General features: G+C 35.4%; 2 protein-coding genes across 2 annotated transcripts; both read left to right on the forward strand.

The window, feature by feature from the left end:
- Positions 1-9,963: 9,963 nt before the first annotated feature.
- LOC137386684 (cylicin-1-like) lies at positions 9,964-14,220 on the forward strand. Its single transcript, XM_068072851.1, has 2 exons — positions 9,964-10,204; positions 13,061-14,220. Exons 1-2 carry the CDS (start codon positions 9,964-9,966, stop codon positions 14,218-14,220), a joined length of 1,401 nt encoding a protein of 466 aa, XP_067928952.1.
- A 1,018-nt stretch (positions 14,221-15,238) lies between these two features.
- LOC137386700 (salivary glue protein Sgs-4-like) lies at positions 15,239-15,718 on the forward strand. Its single transcript, XM_068072852.1, has one exon. It carries the CDS (start codon positions 15,239-15,241, stop codon positions 15,716-15,718), a length of 480 nt encoding a protein of 159 aa, XP_067928953.1.
- Positions 15,719-17,926: the final 2,208 nt, after the last annotated feature.

Here is a 17,926-nt window from a genome sequence, read left to right on the forward strand (position 1 = left end):
GTGACAATCAGCTTGATGAAGTGATGCCACTGGTCATTCAAGTTTTCAACTTTATTGTTGCCCGCGTTTCAAATGATCGCCAGTTTAAGGCGCTGTTGGATGAAGTTGAGTTTAATTATCACTGTCTGGTTATGCACAGTAATGTTCACTGGCTATCAAGAGGGAATGTGCTTAGGCGTTCGCATCGTGCCGATGTGAAATCCAAACTTTTCTTAAAACAAAAGACTTCGAGCATTTCAAGCTAGCGGACATCGAGTGGCTCCGTATTATCTCGTAGACATAACGGGACATTTGAACCAACTCAATGTGAAAACGCAAGACATTGGACATACGGTCTTATATATTCAACATTCAACAAGCCAGTTTTGCATCTGAAAATAACCTGGAAATGGTCATTGCGGATATTGAGACTGACCGGTTACTGCGCTTTAAAAAACTAAAAGAGTTTAAAGATGGTGCATGGCAAATGCCTCCGCTCCACATCTTGACCTTCAACAGCTCGCCAACTTCACATCTTACCTTCTGCAGTCATTCAAAGCTCGCTTTGGGGAGCTCCGTGAGCAAACTAATCTTTTCAAGCTCATTACTCATCCACAGAAGTGTGCAGTGGAAAAAGTAAACCTGATTCTTATATCCGCTGTCTAATTTTGAAATAGAAGTTGCTGACCTCAAGGCCTCAGACATGTGGGTGAATAGGTAAGTTCAAGTCACTGAATAAAGTTTCGGAAAGACTTGCACGAGAGCAAGAAGAGCTGGCAAGTAAACACAAATGGACAGACATGAAAAAAACTTCCACGCGCAGTCCAGCTGATTGACAAAACATGGTGCGCACTTACTGTTACATACAAAACACTGCTGCATGTCTTGTCGTTTTTAACCATGTTTGACTTTACATATGCATGTGAGCAGTCATTTTCACACACGAAGAACATTAAGACAAACCTGCGGTCACATTTAACAGATGAAAGCCTAAATGCCTGCATGAAGCTGGACCTCACCATGTATCAACTAGACTACAAAGTTATCAGCAAAAGCATGCAGCATCAGAAGCCGCATTACTAGTAAGAAGTACTTTTCATATTATCTTCGTTATAAAATCGTTGTTTAAAACAAATCCCGTTTTCTTATGCTCTAAAATTGCTCAAACATACTAAATTTAATGATTTCCCTTTTCCATTTTATGTTATCGAGATTCAAATATACATATGGATCTCTAAAAATTAAATTTTGAAACATTGCGGTTTTTAGCTCTCTCAGTTAAAAAGGTTCCTGACCCCTGCTATAAATGAACGAGCGACGACTGGCCAAAGTGTACAAGCTCGATAACCTTCAATCATCTGGGACTGAAAAAGTTTTAGGGGCTTTACAAATGATTGTAATCGACTTGTTTTGGCAAGACTATCCTATTTTGTTGACAAAAGTAATTAAAGTGTTGGAGTATTCTAATTTACTCTTTGCAACAAATATATAAATTAACTTAGCATCCTCTGTTAAAATAAGAGCAAAGAGGAGTTGCCCTGCTTTACTGACCGTAGCATTAATGCGGGACTTGAAACCAAGGTACGGGTCAATAGTGACATCGAGTAACTTTATGGGTGAATAAACAGGAGTGTCAATATTACCAAGTTTTAGTGTACCAGGTGAACGATTGAAAGAGATAATTGTATGATATTTTTCTATGCAGAGAGCCAAACCATTTGCCTTGTACCAAGTTTTTAATTTCCAAAACCATTCAGTTATAAGTGTTTATAAACCATTCAGTTATAAGTGTTTATACATTTGCTGGCTTTCACCAACACTAAGAAGAGCATCATCAGCATAATATGCTGATGATGCTCTTATTATGAGTAATATCAGCATAATATGCTGATATTACTCATATTATGAGTATGCAAAAACATGGTTTTCAAGCATCTCGTTAACAATCAGATTAGAAGGGGCCTAATATAGAACCTTGAGAAACTTCTTTTAAAGCGGGTAAAGACGATGACAAACTGACCAATTTTCATCATTTGCACTCGATTTGTCAAGTAAGGTGGAACCAGAGCAACAGCATCATTTTTAAATCCATCCAAATGTTATAACTTCTTTATAAGTAAGAATTGGTCAGCTGTATCAAACGCTCTCTGTATATCTATAAACAATGGCATGGAATATTGAGGTTTTTTATTGTCCAAGGCAGTAGCTAACAAATTAAGAATATAATGAAGTGTGTGAGTAGGTGAAGCGTGTTTCTTAAATCTGAATTGGTGAGTTGATTGAAACTGAGATTTTTCACGAAAACTTTTTAATCTGAAGAGACATATTTGAAGTTACCTTAGACATGATAGGTAATGATGAAACAGAACTATAGTTGTTACATTGCATAGCGTCTCCCTTTTTTAAATATTACAGTTACAATGGCAGCTTTATAAATATCAGGAAAAACACTAGTTGAGAAGCAATTATTTATAAGAGTGGTCATAGCTGGTATGAGACTATGTTTTAAGCTCTTATAAACTTCAGTAAGTATCATCAGATTTCTCTCTCGCCTGCCTGGTTTGAGTGAAAGGACTGTTTCACTTGTTTCTCGGTTACTGGGCATAATTTGAAGTGATTATTATCAACAGCCAATGCTGGTATTATAAAAAGGTTTTATGGCATTTGACTGTTAACATTAGTAAAGAAGCGACATGTATTAAACAAATTAGCAACTTTCAAGGGTTCTTCTATAATCTCATCCTCTGTTTTGAAGCATATTTTTGGCGACACCTTTTTACTTTTTCCAAGCAAGGGGTTTATTTCTCAATAGAACGACGTAGCATCTTTGCTCAGCTGTTCCGCGTAATAATCTCTTTTAGCCTTTTTGGCTTTTTGCTGTACAGTGTCTGAATTGTTTGCATTGGCCCGGTGTAATTCATAATTTGGGTTGTTGTCAAAATAAGAAACTCTCCTATAGAAACGATTTTTCATTGCTATTAGCCATTTAAGCGTTGAAGCTATCGAGCGAGCGTATTGAGACAGCTATCACTCTCAACCTTATGAGTGGAGCCAGCGGCTACAGAGAGTTATTGTACTAAATTTGCAACCCAATTCTCAATCAGATGAGCCCGTTCATTAACACCCTTAGTTGTTGTTAAATTCTGCATAAAGTCATTATCTACTGTGTTAGGTAAGTCACTCATGACTTGTTTATAATTTCGACAGAGAACAATTTTTCGAGCTGACTTACATGAAGCAATAGAAATGGAAACGTTTACAGCTGAAATATCAGTTGTGAGCGAGTTGGAATCTGCAAGGATGAGACTGTTAAAAACAAAACAAATATCTAGGAGAGATTCTTAATTAGAGGTTGGCTATAAAATGCAGCCAGTGATTGGCTGAGTGAGGTTTGACAGAACTATTAAATCTGAGTGCTATTTGCTGCTGCAACTTAACATTCAAGTTTATATAAAAATCTCCAGTAAGGACGAATTTAAACAGTTCAAAGATGATTTTTCCAAAACAACTTTTGAAAGAAATGACATTTTACTAGCACTCGTGGCAACATAAATAGTTCCTGCAATTAGGATATTATTATTTACTTTTATCTTCAGCTACGCGGACTTGCAGCATGGCAAAAACTCTGAGTAATTTACTAGTTTAACTACTGAGTAAATTATTGAGTGAATTCTTGTCATCTCTGTAAGCTAAAAACGCTGGAATGTCGATGATTGTACTTGGTAAACGAGGCTTAAACCAAGTTTCACTAATAATGATAGCGTCGTTTAAATTACCGGTTTAAATTAGGCAAGGTTATATAGTTATCAATTTTAGGTTTGAGAAATTGAGAATTATGATGCAAGATGTTAAACTCATGTTCAATAGGTGTGTAATTACCTAAGATAGGTATAACTCTATTATGCACAACCTGGCATATTCTCTTAAAGATAGATGAGTTCTTATGGCGTTAGTCATGGCAAGAAGGTGCGGTTTGGTCATCGGTCTCGGTTGATGGTGAAGTTTTACTATGAGTTCCATGAAGTTGTTTGCCCTTCGGTTCATACCAATATCTAAAAGCTGCATTCGCTGGCTACTTCGTATCATCTGATAATAATGTGTATTCTGATTGTGTAGAGGTGACGACAAAGCTGCAGTATGAAGGGTGTCTAGTGTTAATTCTATTTACTTCCAGGTTTAGTTCAAAACTGTATTTGATGTGTTTTTTTACCGTAGTTACTTCAGTTCTTGCAGTGATTCTTGCTAAAAAGATACGTACTGGGAGATCTCTTTTAGGAGCTGATTTCAGAGCGAAATCACGATTGTTGCTGCCATGGGTACCTCACAGCATTTTCTTTGCTTTTAGGGTGGTTCAATAGTAGGAGAGGAAGCATTCCTTCTGACCACAGTTACCCAATGCGTGTTGTCAGCAACCTTAGATCTAGTTGTGATTGGGGGCATTCATCATGTAGTTTTTTAAGATCTTGCTTTCTTTCGAGCTATCATTTCTGAGCATATTAATCTGCATCGCTACTATACACCTTTCTAATAGTTCTTGCTTACCTCAGAGTTTATTATTTAAATAGAACAATTGAATTTGTCAATAAACAAAGTGATTAAAACAAAATTCCAATGTTAAAATTTTCTTTTATAACGCACATTTTATTCTAGAATCTCCCTCCACCTCTCCCTCTCTTCCCCTCCTCTTTCCTTCTCTTTCTTTCCCTCTCTTCTTCTCTTTCTCTCTCTCCCTCTTCCTCTCCCTCCCTCTCTGTCCCTCTCCCTCCCTCTCCCTCTCTCTCCCTCCCTCTCCCTTCCTCTCCCTCCCTCTCCCTCCCTCTCCCCTCCCTCCCTCTCCCTCCCTCTCCCTCTCCCTCCCTCTTTCTCCCTCTTCCTCCCTCTACCTCTACCTCTCTCTCTCCCTCTCCCTCTCCCTCATTACCCATCCTGTAATATGTCTCAGCTATCTTAAATATAAGTGTGATGTTAGCATCTTTATAAATATAGGTGTAATGTTACCATCTTTATAAATATAGGTGTAATGTTACCATCTTTATAAATATAGGTGTGATGCTAGCATCTTTATAAATAAAGATGCTAGCATTGTATGGTGATAGGTGTGATGCTTGCATCTTTGTAAATATAGGTGTGATGCTAGCATCTTTATAAATATAGGTGTGATGCTTGCATCTTTATAAATATAGGTGGGATGTTAGCATCTTTACAAATGTAGGTGTTATGTTAGTGTCTTTATAAATATGGGTGTGATGTTGGCATCTTTATTAATATGAGTGTGATGTTGGTATCTTTATAAATATAGGTGGGATGTTAGCATCTTTCCAATCCTGTGGCATCTCTCCTTCACTCATATATCTCTAATCAGTTCAAAAATTGTCTTTTGTAGCGGAGGACCGCCATATACTTCTAAACATTTCCATAACATTGCATGCAAAAGGCAGTAGAGAACACAGGCTTTTGCATAACTAATAGTCCCTCTCTCTTTGCACATCTTTGGAATGTGATCTGACTAGGCTACTTGAGCCTGTATTTCGTCGTGCAAGCATCTTATTAGGTTTATTCTTTTGTCAGTGCAGCCCATAGAGTTATTACCCCTAAAGTGATAACAGTGCCTTCAACAACACGAGCATTTCCGGTACCAACAAGGAGGCCTTTTGGCCACGCCCCTTTTTTATGTTAGTCAATCGTAGTGATTGACTAGATTAATAACATCAGCCATGAGAATGGTTAAACAAGGATCATGAATTTCCACAATTAAGATAGTAATTAATGCTCATATTAAAGAAATGATGATTATAGTTTATTATTCTAATACATGTATATGTTTATTATTTAAAGCAATTTCATACCTACATGACTTGCAAAGGCATTGAGTAGATAGTGTTAAGTAAGTGAGTTAAGGCAATCAGTTACTCATAGATAAAATAAATAGTCATACCGGGGTTGTATTACATTAGTGTGATGGGAAGCTAATGACTGCCATCAACTGAAAGTATTGACATTGTATGGTGATAGAGTGATTCATTGACACCACAGTCCACAAACAGCTCTTGCATGTAATATTAGATTTCAATACATATCAATCAAATGCATAGATTAGCTTGAAGCAAAGATGTCCACTAGTTAGTGGACATCCTTGATTGTTGTAAGCAAGCAAAAAGTTTGAAAGTTAGAGTGGCAAATTTTGTTATATGTTAAATAAAAATAAATTATACTTAATTATACTGAATTATAATTATATAAAAATATAATAGACTTTTTTATTACTTTTTTTATTAAATAATTTTTTATTGTAATCATAGCTAAACAGTTTATATTTAGCCATTACTTGCTAATTATTTCACATTTACATTTAAACAAATTTGCAGTTTCATTTTTCTTCTTCATTTATTTAAACAAAAAACTTCTTTTATGGTATGAAATTTCAAAGTTGTAGTTGTTTGTAAAAGCTTGAAAACCTTTACAGTTGTTTTTATTTTCTCTCTTCTTTTCATTTATTTCAATTACACAAAACACTTCTCACGATATGTAGTTTGAACGTTAGAGTGGCAAATGTTGTTATATGTTAAATAAAAATAAATTATACTTAATTATACTGAATTATAATTATATAAAAATAAAATAAACTTGTTTATTACCTTATTTATTAAATAATTTTTTATTGCAATCATAGCTAAACAGCTTATATTTAGCCGTTACTTGCTAGTTATTTTACATTTAAACACATTTACAGTTTTATTTTTCTTCCTAATTTATTTCAACAAAACACTTCTTTCATGATATGAAATTTAAAAGTTGTAGTTGTTTGAAAAAGCTTGAAAACCGTTACAGTTGTTTTTTTTCCTCTTAATTCATTTGAACTGCTTATAAATGTTTTCTCACGATATGAAGTTTAAAAGTTAGAATGGTAAATGTAATATAAAAATAAATTTTCTGTCCAAAGACTTTTTTATTACTCGGGCAACGGGTAGTACAGCTCATAGTTGATGGCAGTCGATTAGCTTCCCATCACACTAATGTAATACAACCCCAGTATGACTATCTATCTTATCTATGAGTAACTGATTGCCTTAACTCACTTACTTAACACTATCTATTCAGAGCCTTTGCAAGTCATGTAGGTATGGAATTGCTTTAAATAGTAAGCATATATTAGAGTAATAAACTATAATCATCATTTCTTTAATATGAGCATTAATTACTATCTTAATTGTGGAAATTCATGATCCTTGTTTAACCATTCCCATGGCTGATGTTATTGATTTAGTCAATCACTACGATTGACTAGCACAAAAAAGGGGCGTGGCCTAAACGCTCCTTGTTGGCACCGGAAACGATCGTGTTGTAATCACTCTAGGGAGAGAAGATAACTCTTTGATGCAGCCTAACTTTCAGTGTGCAAAATGGGTTCAAATTGAGCTAATCACTTTGCTTGCCTTAATATTTATAATACAGAAATAGCGGCAGAGTAGAAAGCACTGAAAAAAGAAAACATTTTAAAGTCATTAGAAACAGCCACACAAATTTTTTTTTAAAGTTTAATGAATCACAATATAAGAGCAGATAAGTATAAAACTGCATTTTTCATCTGAATGTTGAGAAAGCTGTCTATTGATTGAATAATTTTGTGGCTTTTGGTATTGCAGAAAAGCAGTGTTGTGCCAGCCTATACAACATTACGCTAGCTCATCAGACTGATAAACAATATATAATATATGTCGTCTATTCTATAATCCAGCTTTGAAGGCATATTAAAGAAAGGCATGCTAGTTTAAAGTCTTGAGCACACCATTAAGCAACCAAAAGCTATTGTAAGTAAATTAATAATAACAATTTATGAGAAAACTGTTGGATTTATAAAAAAATGTGGCTAAAAGAAAAATGATGCTGTAATGTCTTCAACTTTCCCTGAAAGAACAAAATAAATTATATATATGATATACACATATATAAATTATATACATAAACGTACGTATATATGTTGTATACGTACAATTATATATATATATATATAAAAATTGTTCCCTCACCTCGGTTAACCCGTATGGGTGGTACTTTCTGCTCTAACTCGGGTCTCCTACCAGAAACCTGGGAGTTTGAGCACTCCCCTCAAGATCTTAGCTGTTCCTAATAGTGCACTTTTCTGCAACTCACCTGAGTTGATTGCTGTTAGTATCTGGGCAAGCCACATTTTATGCGCCGGTGTTATTGCGCCCAGTGCCCCAATGACTACTGGAATTACAGTTGTTTATACATCCCTGCATTTTTCAATCTCTTCTCCAAGAAGGAGATATTTCTCGACCTTCTCTTTTTCTTTGCTGGCTATATTGTAGTCATTGGGTACTGCTATATCTATTATAGTAGCCCTCTTGTTCTCCTTGTCCACCACCACTATATCTGGTTGGTTTGCTAGGACATGCTTGTCAGTTCGGATGTAGAAGTCCCAGAGAATCTTAGCACGGTCATTTTCATTGACCTTACCAGGAGCTTCCCACCAGTGTTGTGGTTTATTAAGGCCGTATTCATCACATAGACTTCTATACACAACACCTGCAACATGATTATGCCGCTCAGTGTATGCGTTTCCGGCTAGCTGCTTGCATCCACTGATAATGTGTTGGATGGTCTCAGGCGCATCTTTGCACAGTCTGCATCTAGGATCGTCTCTAGTGTGATAGATTTTTGTTTGGAGTTGCCTTGTTGGGAGCACTTGCTCCTGGGCTGCCATGATTAGCGACTCTGTATTAGCCGTTAGGTTTCCTTTGTTTAGCCACATGTATGTCTGGTGAAGATCGCCAACCTTAGATACTTGTCGGCGGTAAGCACCATGAAGAGGTTTCATGTGTCAATCAATTTCCTCATCATCAGGGCGAAGCTCCATTGTCAGAGCAGCCGATTGAAATTCAGCTAGCAACTTATCTGAAGTAGCCATGGAGGCTGCATAGGCTTTGATGCTTTGTTCTTCCTCTTTCACTGTCTGCTGTACACTTTTGAGTCCCCTACCGCCATCTTTCCTATCGAGATACAATTTATTAGTATCAGATTTTGGGTGGAGTGCTCCATGCATGGTCAGCAGTTTACGAGTTGCTATATCTGTTTCCTTGATGGCTTCCTCAGTCCATTTTATTATGCCTGCTGGATATCTTATTACTGGCAGTGCGTAGATATTTATTGCCATGACTTGATTCCTGGCATTAAGCTGGCTCCGTAAAACCTGCCGAAGGCGTTTCTTGTATTCGGTAATGGCTTTGTGACGTACCTCGGCTTCGCGGTTGATTTTGCTTTGCATAATCCCTAAGTACTTGTACTCTTCTTATATATCTTTGATGGTACCATTTGGCATTTTTAGGCCATCTGTGAGCATAGAATGGTCTTTCTTAAGAATTAGCCTTCCACATTTCTCAACACCGAAGATCATTCCAATGTCCTTGCTGTATATATACATGTATATATAAATTTAAATGTGCTGCCTTTAAGCAGCTCAGCTATTCCGAATATATGCCTCGATGCCCCGCTAGTCTGACTAATCCCAAGTGACAATTTCCTAGCACACCCTTCAGTATTCAGTTTTCTCATCCTTCATTGTGCACAGAAGTGTTTGTTGCAATTCACACAAACCTGACTTTTGGGTTTGTAGAGTGTATCAGCCTCTAATCATGGATGAGGAGAAAGTGAGAAATAATAAAGCTGGTAAAGAGAAAAGTGGTCCGCTAGAACATTTAATTTAGAAAAAAATTCTTGCAAAATATGAATCGGGCATAGTTTGTTAGTTAAGTCAATCTCCGAATCCATTCGTAGCATGGAAACTCAGTGATCATGAACTTTACATGAAGGAAAATGTGGCCCGATTGTACTACTGAACTTAAAATTAAAAGGTTTGAGAGTGTTGCTCGCACTAGCGCAGCTGCTGATGTCAAGGAGGATTCGCAAAACCATACACAACTTACTAATTACTTCCTCAATAAGTTCTAAAATCTTGGTGAGAAGATGGACACAAGCGATGTAAAAAAGCTTGATATGATATTTATTTATAAGCTCGCAACAGAAAAAATTCAGCACCTTCAGGAAGAGCAGAAGAGGACGTTGACGGAAGAGATGTCTTCAGATGATGATGAGGGAATGAAGGATGCTTCTACCGCTAGCATCAGAGAATTTGTACAAAATGGAATGATGTGTGGATATTTCTGGACCTGTATCATTGAAACAGGGCTGCAGGCAGTAGAGTTGCGTATGTATTTAATGACTTTGTGGTTAGCTACTTTTGTAAACTTTTTAATAGGAGGCAGAAACAGTTTAAATTCAATCAGTTTTTCACGAAAAAAAGGAACAACCTGTTGTAGAATCTCTAACTGAAAACAAATTGTTATGAGGTACGAAAAGTCATCAACTGATTTAAAAATGCAGATGGTAGTGGGTTGAATTTGTAATGGCAGTAGTTCATTTGGAAAACACAGGATTATGGAAGTTGAATTGCGAACAAACATTTTGGACATACCTGAGTTGAAGCAGCTGAAATTATTGGCTGTTGTAAATGTGCTATGCGAGAGCAAGATTGAACCTGTTAAAGAGTTGAGAGGTGTTAAGCCAGTTAAATTGCTTTCATTGGAACCCACTACTGCTGGGCTAAGTTGTCTTGGTAAGTTGGTTGATTTGCAGAACTCGACAAATAAGTCTGACAGGGGGACGATGTTGAAAAAGGCCGTACAGCTTGAGATTTGTGAACAACGCCTCTAGTCGAGTTGCCCAAAGTTATCCTGCAAAGTATTATTCTGCCAAGAATAAAACTTTCTCTCCTTTCAAGAGCTAACTTTCCTTTCTGTTCTCAATGTACTACAATTGTAATTAGTGAATATAAGAAATGTTTTGGTTGTGCCATTTTTTTTCTACACAATCTTGATAGAATATGTAACTGTATCTATTATTGAACTTTCTGTAGTTCTCTTTGCTAACGATTTTGTTACCTCGTACAGTAGCATAGGCAAGCATTCAACACCCTACTGTACCGTACCAGTACATTGCTTTAATCATTTTGTAATAGAAGACAAGAAATGTTTCTTCTATGTTTTTTATTTCATTTGACCTTCAGAGGTCATGTTACTGTAATCTTTCATTAGAACGTTTTAGATCGCAACCTTAACGTAGGCTAGCGTTAATGTTTATGCTAAAACTAGCCGAATTCCAAAACAGCTTATAAATGAAGCAACTTATGAACAGACGCAGGTAATGAAGTTGTCTGTCACTTGCCATTCGCCTGGCACATTGCCAATGACTAATTTGAGTACGCTACTATCTGTATTGCCAAACTTACCAATAAGAGCCGTGAGAGCAACCTTTGGAGCTATGCGTATTTTGACTCACATAATGCCTCATGAGGTCTAACAAATAGCGGTAAGATAATCCCTTGGGGAACGGGAGGCTCCGAGATCAAATCCAGCAAGAAGCGGATATTTAACTCCTAAATTTTAATGGCTATAGCTGGACACACCGAACAACGGACTTGGACATTTATATATATAGTTTGGGTAGAGTATAACATGCAAAATGTTTGGGGTTTTTTGCCAGTATGAACGGATATAATTTAACCACAGTCTATTTCTACATCTTTTTATTCATGGTATACTATACATAAGGCTCCGAGTACCATCCAGTCTGTATGATGACATTGTAATTTTGTAGTTGAAATATCACTAAATATATTTACGCATAGTGTCTCAGCAAAGTATCAAGTAATCTGATTCAATAACTTCTGAAATAGGATTGTTTCCCACTGCAGAGCTCTGTATACTTGTGAACAAAATCAAAACTTCTACAAAGTTCCTGAATAGACATTTACATTCCACATCAATTGCGCAATTATGATAAATGCCTGATGAGTCATGCAGTGGTCATGTCATAGACCTATTAACTATACTAGTTAAGTTAGCTAGTATAGATAATAGGTCTATGACAGACCGTAATCAAATAAACTATGCAGTTGTCACAGCAAACCTTGCTATATATCCGCAAACAACACAAAGTGCTAGACACACACAATAAAATTATCGGAAACAAAGCAAAGGTGAATAAACATAAAACTGCTTATGCATTTACATGTACCAGACATGGGAAGCTAAGCCTAAAATTTATGACAGAGTAAAATGAGGCTAGGGTACGCATACAGCAATAGAGTACAGCTTTTATGAGACAATCACTGCATTTTACATATTGCTTGCCCTCTCGTTATTTACAGTTTTGGGCGTAAAATCGTGAAAAGAAAACCTGAAAAAGCTCATTTTCTAAACTTGCAACAGATTAAAATTGTTTACATTGAATACAACGAGAAAACAGTTTCAGGTTTTGAGCAAAGTGCTTTTTGTCCAGCCCTCTGGAAGAGATTTGGGTTGAAAACCAAAGTTTAGGTATAGGCTACTATCACTTAGAAACTTTTTCACAGCCTTCGCATATTGGTCATAGACTGCTGTGTTCATTTGAGTAATAATATAAATAAATATACACCCTCGGAATTCTCTCTTTCTCTGTTGCTCGAATTACAATTGAGTGTGAGTAATATCTGAGGACACTTTTGTGACCAGTGAAGCTCACCACCAGCAGCAAAGAAGTTAAGTTATCTAGCTATTGTATCTAGACTCTAGAGACTATCAGGTTTGAGGAAGATCCAACCTCAGTAGAAAATATTTAATCAATTTACATTAATCACAGCTTTTTAAGGGAAACCAACCAGTGATCTAGCAATGGTGAAATTAGTTCAGCATATTTATGAGAAGAGGATGTATTTAATAGTGAGGTGCTTATTAACACTGAGGTACGTATTTAACACTGAGGCACATATTTAAGACTGGGGTACATAGTTAACACTGAAGTACATATATGTTTAGTAGTGAGGTACATGTGAAAGGATCTCTCTAAGTTATTAATTGGTTTCAAAATAAAAAAACAAACATATTTTGCACTCAGTAGGAATCTGATACTGACAGAGACCTCTGTCTACAGCCTGGCTCAGCATTTCATATAAACATAGCTTCTAAATTATACATAGGAGGCAACTCTTGCAAAAACAATATGTGAACATCAAAGCTTATTGCAGTGTTTTATTTCAAGCATAAGCAAGAGAATAAGAAAGAGAATAAGAAAGAGAATAAGAACGAGAATAAGAAAGAGAATAGGAAAGAGAATAAGAAAGAGAATAAGACAAAAAATAAGAAAGATAATAAAAAAGAGATTAAGAAAGAGAATAAGAAAGAGAATAAGAAAGAGAATAAGAAAGAGAATAAGAAAGAGAATAAGAAAGAGAATAAGAAAGAGAATAAGAAAGAGAATAAGAAAGAGAATAAGAAAGAGAATAAGAAAGAGAGTAAGAAAGAGAATAAGAAAGAGAATAAGAAAGATAATAAGAAAGAGAATAAGAAAGAGAATAAGAAAGAGAATAAGAAAGAGAATAAGAAAGAGAATAAGAAAGAAAATAAGAAAGAGGATAAGAAAGAGAATAAGAAAGAGAAGAAGAAAGAGAATAAGAAAGAAAATAAGAAAGAGGATAAGAAAGAGAATAAGAAAGAGAATAAGAAAGAGAATAAGAAAGATAATAAGAAAGATAATAAGAAAGAAAATAAGAAAGAGAATAAGAAAGATAATAAGAAAGAGAATAAGAAAGAGGATAAAAAAGAGGATAAGAAAGAGGATAAGAAAGAGAATAAGAAAGAGAATAAGAAAGAGAATAAGAAAGAGAAGAAGAAAGAGAATAAGAAAAAAATAAGAAAGAGGATAAGAAAGAGAATAAGAAAGATAATAAGAAAGAGAATAAGAAAGAGAATAAGAAAGAGAATAAGAAAGAGAATAAGAAAGAGAATAAGAAAGATAATAAGAAAGATAATAAGAAAGAAAATAAGAAAGAGAATAAGAAAGATAATAAGAAAGAGAATAAGAAAGAGAATAAAAAAGAGGATAAGAAAGAGGATAAGAAAGAGAATAAGAAAGATAATAAGAAAGATAATAAGAAAGAGAATAAGAAAGAGAATAAGAAAGAGGATAAGAAAGAGGATAAGAAAGAGAATAAGAAAGAGAATAAGAAAGAGAAGAAGAAAGAGAATAAGAAAGAAAATAAGAAAGAGGATAAGAAAGAGAATAAGAAAGATAATAAGAAAAATAAGAAGAAAGAGAATAAGAAAGAAGATAAGAAAGAGGAAGAGAAAGAGGAAGAGAAAGAGGATAGGAAAGAGACTAAAAATGAGAAACAGGTTAAAAAAGTAATAAACAATTGGCACCAGCCTGTCTAGTAGTTGTAAATCTGCATAGCTGTATTGTCAAATAATCACTCGAGCACCTTTATGTACTAAGTTGTTAATAAAAATAAGAGCATGTTCATACAATCACAGTTTGATTACTTTAAAAATGTAATCGATAAAGATGATTAAAATTCATCATATTATATGCGAGAGTTCATCTGCAGATAAGTAAAAGATATTGCTATAAATATAAGACGTGTCAGAGCCGCTCAGTTGTGTTGAGAGTTGATGCATTCTATTCAACTTTGTTACTATTTCTGTATTGTTATATTGCCTACAAGAGAAGGTGTTGATGAAAAGAACTTTTTCTAGCATGCACACTACAGTATGCTCCCAATAATTCACGCTACAGTATACTCCATATCATGCACATTACAGTATACTTCCTAATAGTTCCTATCATGCATACTACAGTATGCTCCCTATCATTCACACTACAGTATACTCCCTATCATGCACATTACAGTATACTCTCTATCATGCACACTACAGTATGCTCCCTATCATGCACATTACAGTATACTTCCTGTCATGCGTATTACAGTATACTCCATAGAATTGCTATCAGCTCATAACTGAAATGTCATATTTTTCATCCATAACATTGACACAATAGTTCTTTTTTATAAATTGTGAAATTGTTGTCATTAGCCCTTTATCATGTTTATGTTTTTATTTATTTATATTATATGTCATTTACATTTCGATTCTTTATTCTTGTATCAACTAGAATTCTGTTACATATTTATCATTTGTGGATTCACTACTTTGCAACATAATTGAGATACTGTATATTAGTCTTTTAATTCAACCAAACCTATTTGATTCATCAATTTACATACTTTTCCCTATGCATCATTGTTTCTATACATTCATATCTAGATCTCTAAATGCCAATGGTCTCATCGTCTGTGCATATATTTTCCTATTCATGCATCAATTTTTCCAGGCTTTAGTTAAAGATATGCTAGCATGAGCCAATGATGTGTGAGCATGAGCCAATGATGTGTGAGCATGAGCTAATGATGTGTGAGCATGAGTCAATGATGTGTGAGCATGAGCCAATGATGTGTGAGCATGAGCCAGTGATGTGTGAGCATGAGCCACTGATGTGTGAGCATGAGCTAATGATGTGTGAGCATGAGCCAATAGTGTGGGAGCATGAGCCAATGATGTGTGAGCATGAGCTAATGATGTGTGAGCATGAGCCAATGATGTGTGAGCATGAGCCAATGATGTGTGAGCATGAGCCAATGATGTGTGAGCATGAGCCAATGATGTGTGAGCATGAGCCAATGATGTGTGAGCATGAGCCAATGATGTATGAGCATGAGCCAATGATGTGTGAGCATGAGCCAATGATGTGGAAGCATGAGCCAATGATGGGCGAGCATGAGCCAATGATGCAGAAGCATGAGCTGGTGATGTGCAAGTTTGAGCCAATAATATGTGAGCATGAGTGAACAGTGTGCGAGCATGAGTCAACAGTGTGCGAGCATGAGTCAACAGTGTGCAAGCATGAGTCAATAATGTGCAGCATGAACCGGTGATGTGCAGGCTTCATTTCATGATGTGCAAGCATGTGCTAATGATGTATATTCTGTATTTTATAACATGAACAAACATTTACCTTTGGCTCTTTGGCTTTCATACTTGACCGATTAATGAATACATCAGGGAATCAATCATGGAGATATGCTATGTGTTGATTAGTACCAGATATCCACAGCTTGATGATTTTATTCGTACTTGGCGAAAATAGCACACAACAATTATACTGCTAATTCTCTCAATGTTGAAAGAGTTAAGAAAGACACCTGAACTTAATAGTTTCAAGTTTTTTTGTACAAAGTTTTGTTCTTGCGTTTATGACACCACATGGCACTACCTTTTATTAATGTTATCATTGTTTTGTTTTGTGACACAATGGGTGTAACGGTCTTTCTATACAAACGACTGTGGACTGATGAATAAAAGTATGCATGTAAATATATCTATAAATATATATAAATAAATATAACTAAATATATATAAACATAAAAAAATAAATATATGTATATATATACATATATATATACTTTTTTATATTTATATATATTTATTTATATATATTTATAGATATATACATGTATATATAACTGATTATGACTTGACTTAAACTCTGGGCTTCAACCTTATTTCAGCTGGTTGAGATTTTTAATTTATCCCAACTATATAGGCTTTATTTAACAAGAAACAATCATTTTGTATTTTGTACGTCCTCTTGCTCTATACAGCAGTCTATTCTATACAATTATACACGTAAATGAGTTCACAAAATAGAAGGAAAACAACAGATGTGACAATTAAAGTTGGAACACAACCTTGCCATTGGCAGTTGAGAGCTTTGGAAATTCTTCAATCAGACACTCTTCCTCTTCCTGGTAGACTGAAGTAATAGCTAAAGAGTTTGGGAGGTTTCGCAGACCCCCATTGCAACTGTTAGATAATTGTGACTCACCGCTGAGAGTTGTCTGCAAGGATGCTGAACTGTTTTGTCTCTCAGCTCTTCGCTTTTTTAACGCAGCCATCTTTTCCTTCCGTAACTTCTCCTTCAAATCTTGTCGCGCAACAAATGTTTTATACATTTTATATGTGTCCGGTTTTTTATATACTCCAAAGCCGATGAGACACGCAAAAATAAGACCTCCATACCAAAGGAAAAATACAACTATATAACATATCATCATTTTTTCGTCATGTGAAAGCTGCTCGGGTGTTGTAGTAATTGTAATGTTGTCCAGCTGGACTGACGTAAAGTAGGTTGAGGTTGCATCAGCTTTACTCTGTGATATGTTCTTCAGCAGAAATGTAAACAGACTCCAAAGCTGTCTTTCGGTAAGTTGGTGAAAACTGTTCGCAGAAGATACATTCCATTCCATCACTTTTGCCTTCCACAAATTTCTACAGCAAAAGCTCTAAGAGTCGCAGAGCATAGAATTCAATGCACTATTGATATAGGAAGCTATAGTAGTGTGGCGTAACACGTATAATTAGTTAAAGAAATAAATTCAAGATCTGATGATGAGCAGCGAATGTAACGTTAACGAAATAAATTAGTAAGATACACTAAAGATTACCATAATTACCTACAATTAGCAATCATCTGCAAACATTTGGGATGTATTGCGGATGCTTCATGGAACTAATGAAATTTTCTTAGTTGTAGTTAAAATAAACATAATAATCAAAAACATTGCAGCTTTGTATTGCATTGTTAATCTGTCAGCCAGGCCCGCAAGAACTATAAAAGAATATTGGATTAACAGTACTTGGGCTATCGTTTAGGACTGCTTACCAGAGCTAATCTGCATCTTATAACATAAGGAAACATTACATGGTGCATAGCATGACATAGTGGGTAGCACAACAGAGTAGAGTAAAACAGCATATCGTATCGGTATGAAATAATATACTCTAGCAATGTGTACAACAGTAGTATAAAATAATATAAAACATCAAACATAACAAACGTATATAGCAAACGTAACGCATAACATACAACAATATAGTGGAACATAACACATCCAACCATAACCTAACATAACAATGCATAACCATTACTTGTATGAAAGTCACGAATTACCTGTAACTGCTACCTCTAGCCAAGCCTAACCTATTTGTAGATACGT

The sequence above is a fragment of the Watersipora subatra genome, chromosome 1 (genome assembly GCF_963576615.1).
Source record: "Watersipora subatra chromosome 1, tzWatSuba1.1, whole genome shotgun sequence".
In the NCBI taxonomy this organism is placed as follows: Eukaryota; Metazoa; Bryozoa; class Gymnolaemata; order Cheilostomatida; family Watersiporidae; genus Watersipora; species Watersipora subatra.